At 36.0% G+C, this 6,558-nt stretch overlaps 1 protein-coding gene and 1 pseudogene across 1 annotated transcript in view; one reads left to right on the top strand and one right to left on the bottom strand.

The window, feature by feature from the left end:
- The window catches only part of Dock11 (dedicator of cytokinesis 11), a 156,990-nt gene that overhangs the window by 9,345 nt on the left and 141,087 nt on the right, over window positions 1-6,558 (bottom strand). Inside the window, exons 48-49 of the mRNA XM_033760270.1 lie at window positions 3,365-3,478; window positions 2,688-2,834 (exon numbers count right to left, since the gene is read on the bottom strand). Of these exons, the coding sequence (XP_033616161.1) occupies window positions 2,688-2,834; window positions 3,365-3,478 (261 nt within the window). The remainder of the gene's footprint in view (window positions 1-2,687; window positions 2,835-3,364; window positions 3,479-6,558) is intronic.
- LOC117284731 lies at window positions 1,629-1,859 on the top strand (annotated as a pseudogene).

Here is a 6,558-nt window from a genome sequence, read left to right as displayed (position 1 = left end):
AACCACACAAAAAAAAAAAAAAAAAAAAAAAGTGAAATGAAATAGAGGTCAAGTGGTTGGGGATGTAGCTCAAGGGTAGAGTATTTGCCTAGTATGCGCAAGACCCAACAGCACCACCAAAAAGGTTTGATTTCTAACCTTAAAACATTAAAATATATACAATATACATATATATTATATATATATAAACACACATGTATTTATGCATCTTTAACAGTAGGAACTGCTAATCATGTGTGCTACCTGTAGGAAATGAATATATCTCTACATTTCACATTCAAATAGTTCATAAGATGTACATAAATAGCAAAAGCTTCTTCCCAGCCAAGACTCTAGTTCTATTCCTATGGACTCATACATAATTTTGTACATATGATTTCAGAAATTTCTTAAGCTTATATATGTAAGTATATGCAATATCCAGGTATTACATGAATGTCCCATACTATTCAGGCAGAATTGCATCTTGCCCTTTTTTCCTCCAATCACATATTAAGTTTCACTGTGACACTTATAAATCCTTTCATTCTTTTAAATGCTTGGTTACAATACTTATTATTTGGGTAATAGTACCATTCATTTAGCCATATAGACATTTAAATTGCTTCCAGGTTTTTGTTATACAAATTTTCCAGCATTGAACATTTATCTGTATGTCTATACGTCTACTAGATGATTTTTTTTATACTGGGGACTGAACCCAGGGTCTGAGCTACTTCCCCAGACCTTTTTTTTAAAATTTTGAGACAGAGTCTCTTAAATTGTTAAATTGCCCACTCCAATTTGGGACTACAGGGATTATAGGTGTGTGCCACCACACCTGGCCAAGATAAAATCTTTAAGGGTAAAATTGTTCAGTTTACGGAAACATCCATTTAAAATATTGGAAGATAATGCCAAGCTCCACTTCAAATTACTTGTGCCCTTAAGCAGATTTTGTTCTTTGGCAAAGTAAAAGAGTATTTAATTTTGCTTTTGCACATTAAGGAAACTATCAAGTCCCTATACAAAATGGTGTATTTGCACATAACCTATGTTCATCCTGTCATGTACTTTTATCTCATCTCTAGATTACTTATAGATAATATAACATAAATGCTATGTAAAAAGTTTTATTATTTAGGAATAGTGTTAAGAAACAAGAGTGTTTATTACAGATACAATTTTTTTCTGAATATTTTCAATCCACAGTTGGCTGAGTCTACAGATATAGAACCCATATACATGGAAGGCTGACTGTATTTTAAAAACATAACTGTCAATAATGTGTGCTATCTATAGGAAGTGATTGAAATATGGTATACAGCAATGCCTGGAGTTCAGCTGGCTGTGATCAGCATTTTTTGGCCAAAATATGCATGCCTCAGCTGGGCCTGGTGGAGCATGCCTATAATTCCAGCACTCTGGGAGTCTGGGACAGGAAGATGACAAGTTCATGTCCAGCCTAAGAAACTTAGTAAGTCAGAAAGATTTTGTCTCAAAAGAAAAAATAAAAAAGGGCTGGGGATGTAGCCTTGGGTTCATTTCCCAGTACCAGGAGAGGGCCAGGAGGGTGAGGAGTGAAGCATGTTGCAAATATCAGACAGAAGAGACACAATGGGAGGCAGGCCAGAGCTACTGCCATTACCATGCCCAATGGTAACGAGTGTGAGCTCACCAGCCAAAGGAACAATATAAAAAAGTAGAGTGACTTGGTTAAGGGAAAGTGCCACGATGACAGGCCTTCTGCTGCCACCTGCAAGCAGAGGGACTCGGAGATGAAGAAAAAAAAAAAAAAGACAAATGAGATAAAGGAGGAACCCAAGGATCTTTATGGCTGGCTGCATGTCCAATGTCTTGCCCTTCACCTGAGTGCCTGAATCCAGTCCCACCACACTCTCATTCCCTCCACTAGTGCACACAGGTCTCAGTCCTGAAGCCATTCCCTTTTATCTGAGTCCACATGGGTGCCTTTTGTGCTTCCTGCCCCTCAGGTAGCCTCTCTCCCCCGGGCCACTCCTGAAGATGAGGGGTTACCTCTACCTAGTGTTTTTATTCTGGTGGGGCACATTCTGAAGTATTAAAAGCAACTTTGTAATTTAAAAAAAAGCATGCTTCTCAGTGAACTGGGCAAGCTTGATTCTGTCGGCCTGACTGGCTTGGAAGCTGCCCAACGGGCTGACAGAGACACTTCTCGAATTTAGAGGTGTCAGGTCATGGAGGTGTCAGCTTGGGTGCCATATCTGGTCTCTGGCTCCTTCCTTTCTGGAGGTGTTTCCCTGCTCTGCTTCCCAACCAGCATGAAGGAACTAAACAGCTCTACTCCGTCACACCCTTCCAACATGATATTCCTGGAGGCTGCTGACCATGAACTGTGATCCAAAGTAAAACTCTCCTCCTTTAAGATGTGGGTGTTGGGCAACAAGAAAGCTGACCAACAGACTCAGGACACCTATTAACATCTCAATTTTACTAATGAGAAAAATGAAACAAAGAGAGTTAAGCAACTTCTCCACGGTCACACATCTAATAAGCAGCAGAAAAAGCAAATTTGTAATCTTCTCTCATGCTCTAAAGGCCTTTCCTTTTCTTTCACTATCTAGAAGGCTGTATTTCCATGCTTCTCCACCAATGAAGAAATTTAAAATGTCAGAATGTACCAAGAGTGCAATTAACAAAAAATGTTCAAAATGCAGGGCACATGTTACCTTGTCCGAATCCTGAATGATCTTGACATTTTCTGTACCAAATTTTTCACCATACAGTTTGACAAGTCGCAAAGAAATCTCTGAGAGGCCAGTGAGCTTTGGCTCTTTATAGATATACTCCTTTCCATCCTCTTCTTCAAAAAAAGACTATTATAAAGTTAAACAAATAATAATGTAAAAAGAATATGAAGAAAATATTTAAAGGAAATCCACTAAATAACTAGTAACAATATATTGGAGATGCATTTTAAATAATATTACTAAAAACCATATGAAAATATTTATCATTTAAACCTCGAATAAATGAGAATTTTCAAATTCACAATTATATGAACATATTATTGGCCTGAAGACAATTTCTATATTAGATATAAATCCTTCCCTGTATACGCACTTGTTTTCTACTTGAAATAAAGTACTAGCAATTTAACATACTTTAAGAAGCTTAACAGAAAATGAAACAGGGAGAAATCCAAACTATACATGTACTTTGACCTAATGATTTAGATATACGAATTAAAATACACTTTATAATTAGGAAAGAAGTTTTCTACTACTGCAACAGGTACTCTATCCAGCTAGAATCTTGGAACCAGAAACTGTTGCTACAATGCTCTAATAATCCAAAGGTGAAAGTCAAAAAATACACACAACTCTACGAACTAAAACACACTTACTTGGCCATAAAAGGCAACTCTGAAGAAAGTACCCAAAAGTCGTTTTTTGGTGTGCATAACCTCCAAGATTTTTGTGTAAGCTCCATGAAGAGTTCTATAAACTTGAGTAAGTTTCTGAAAAATGAGAATAGACAAATTGGCTTTAATCTTTTGTTCATTCACTAAAATACCTCCAACATGAATATTCCAGAATAAAAAGCACCGAAGTTCCTTTTAAAAATTGTTTTGGTAGTGCCATTCACATCTTCTTCCTCCACTGTCATAATTAAAAGCAATTAACAACTTGAAATGTAAGGGTAGAACTTAAAATTGCAAAGTAACAATGAATTTAAGTCTTTTATCATGTCTCATTTTATTCACATTTCAGTGACAATTTATATTTGTAAAATATTGTATTATCTGGGTTTGATCTACAACACTACAAAAAAGAAACATAATAATGTATCACTTAAGGACGAGTGATATTAAACATCTTTTTATGTTTCCTTTTGGCCATTTGTATGTCTTCTTAGAAGAACTCTGTTCATGTCCTTTGCTCATTTTAAAAATTGAGGTGCTTGTCTTTGTTCAGTTTTAAGCGTCTGTTTGTACATTCTGGATACTAAGCCCTTAGCAGATTTTGATGTACAAATACTTTCTATATTTGAATTACTGTAATTGAAAGGATAGCAAAATGTTTGAACCAAGAGAGATATGAGAATAAACAATCCATGAAAAAGCATTTGGTAAGGAAAATAAAATGCTGATACAAAAATAAGTAAGGGGCTGTGTGGATGTAGCTCAGGGATAGAACGTGTACCTGATATACACAAAGCTCTGGGGTCCATCCCCAGCATCAAAGAGAATAACAAAACTAAGTAGTAGTGGGGGAAAGGATTTAGCTCAGTGGTTTCACTGCCTATCTGGCAAGTGCAAGGTCCCAAGTTCGATCCCCAGGACCAAAAAAACTAAGCAGTAGTGAAGGCCTTAGCGAGAACTACTCCTATACAAGCTCAGGTATTTCCCAAGAATATATTCTTCTTTATACAGTGGAAAGGGGGTCAAAATGTACAAAGGACATTATAGTATTAAGAATGTAAAAATATAACATATATAATGGAGGAAAATATTTGCATATCACAATCTGGTAAGGGCCTACTATCCAGAATATATTAAAATCTTTTTAAAAGTCAAAAACAAAAAGACAAACACCCTAACTTTTAAAATGAGCAAAGGACACAGACAATTCTTCAAAGAAGACATACAAATGGCCAGAAAGAGCCCAGCATACTGACACATGCCTATAATCCCAGCACTCAGGAGACTAAGGCAGGAGGATTGCCATGAGTTTGGAGCCAGTCTGGGCTACACAGCATGTTCAAGGCCAGCCTGAACTACCTCGTGAGACCACGCCTCAAGAAAAAAATGGATAAAAGGAAGCATGAAAACATGTTCAACATCATCGGTCATTAAACGTGTTCAATCATCATTGGAAATACAAGTCAAAATCTCAATGAGGTACTGCTTTGCACTCACTAGGATGGCTTTAAAAAGCAAAGCAAAACAAAACACCAAACAACAAATGTTGGTAATGGTATGGATAAACAGAAGCTATTACATTAATAACAAAAATGTAAAATGTGTGGCCTCTGAAAAAGTTTGGTGATTTCTCAAAAAATTAACCACAGAATTACGGTGTGACCCAGCAACTCAAATCCCAGGTATATTTCCAAGAAAAGTGAAAATATAGGTCTACTTAGAAACCTGTACAATGATGTTTACAGCAGTATTATTTATAATAGCCAGAAAGGTATATCTATCAATGGATGAGTGAATAAACAAATTGTAGTATATCCATTCAGTGGAATATTATCCAGCCATAAAAGGAATGAAATTCTGATATATGCTACAACTTGGATGAACCTTTAAATGTTATGCTAGTTGAAGCAATCAGACTTAAAGGTCACATATTACTGCTTTTATATGATATCTCTAGAATAGGCAAGACCATAGGGACAGAAAGCAGATTAGTGGTTATTAGGGATTGGCAGTTGTGTGGGGAGTGATTTAAAAGAAGTTTTTTTTTGCAATGCTGAGGATGGAACGCACAGGGCTTCATGTATGCTAGGAAAGTGCTCTACCCCTGAGCTACATCTCCAGCCCGTATAGGGTGTAAAAAAGCCTAGAAACTAGAGATGGTAAGTACATGATGCTGTAGACATGTTACCATTGGCTTGAACCACCAGTGGTATAAGCATGACTATCCCCCATCAGGCAGTGCGTACCATTTATGGTACGAAAAGATCTAATCACTTTTATTGGTCTTTTCATTAATAAAAGTAATAAAAAGTCCATAAGTGAACTGAATCTAGTTAATTGCTTGAATTTGAATAATTACTGATCAAATATATATAGTAATATGGTTTATACCAATTAATAAGTTATTATAATCAAAATTATTTCATTAAATTAAAAGAAATTCATTTATATTTGTGAACAGTTTACCAACAATTAATTCTTTAATTTTTAACATGGAACTCATACAAAGCTTCCCACTGTTGATATATATAACATGCATTTACAACTAGCTGTATTACAAATTAGTTGCATTACAGCTTTTTATACCATTTTAATGTTTTTCTTAAGGAAATGTACTATGATGACATTTGGTCTGCAAAGTCAATGATTTTCTCTGCATTATTGTAATCAAAGACTCCCTGAGAAGTAGTACAAGTGGCCAGATGGGGCAGTCATTAATGCTGTGGTTCAAGCCAGAGGAAAGATCGAATTCAAATCAGGGCTGCCCATCAGACAGACATACGAATTAGAACTCCTCCATTGTGAATGTGTTAAATGTCACTACACTGCACATTTTAAATTATAAACTGAATATCATATTAATTTCATTTAAATTATGAAAAAAGGGGTTGGGGTTGTAGCTCAGTGGTAGAACACATGTCTAGCATGCCCAAAGCTCTGGGTTTGATCCCCAGCATCACTAAGAAAAACAAAGCAAAGCAAGAATCACAGAATTCTGTCAGATGTGGTGTACACTTATAATACTAGCACTCGGGAAGCTGAGGCAGATGGATCACGAGTTTGAGGTCAGTGTGAGCTACACAGTGAGCTCCAAGTCATCCTGGACTACAAAGTAGGACCTTGTCTCAAAAAAAAAAAAAAAAAAAAAAAAAAAAAAAAAAAAAAAAAAAAAAAAA

Source organism: Fukomys damarensis, unplaced genomic scaffold (assembly GCF_012274545.1).
Source record: "Fukomys damarensis isolate Sample0158 unplaced genomic scaffold, DMR_v1.0_HiC HiC_scaffold_39, whole genome shotgun sequence".
In the NCBI taxonomy this organism is placed as follows: Eukaryota; Metazoa; Chordata; class Mammalia; order Rodentia; family Bathyergidae; genus Fukomys; species Fukomys damarensis.
The sequence above is the reverse complement of the archived record's forward strand: the minus strand, read 5'-3'. Positions and strand labels throughout refer to the sequence as shown.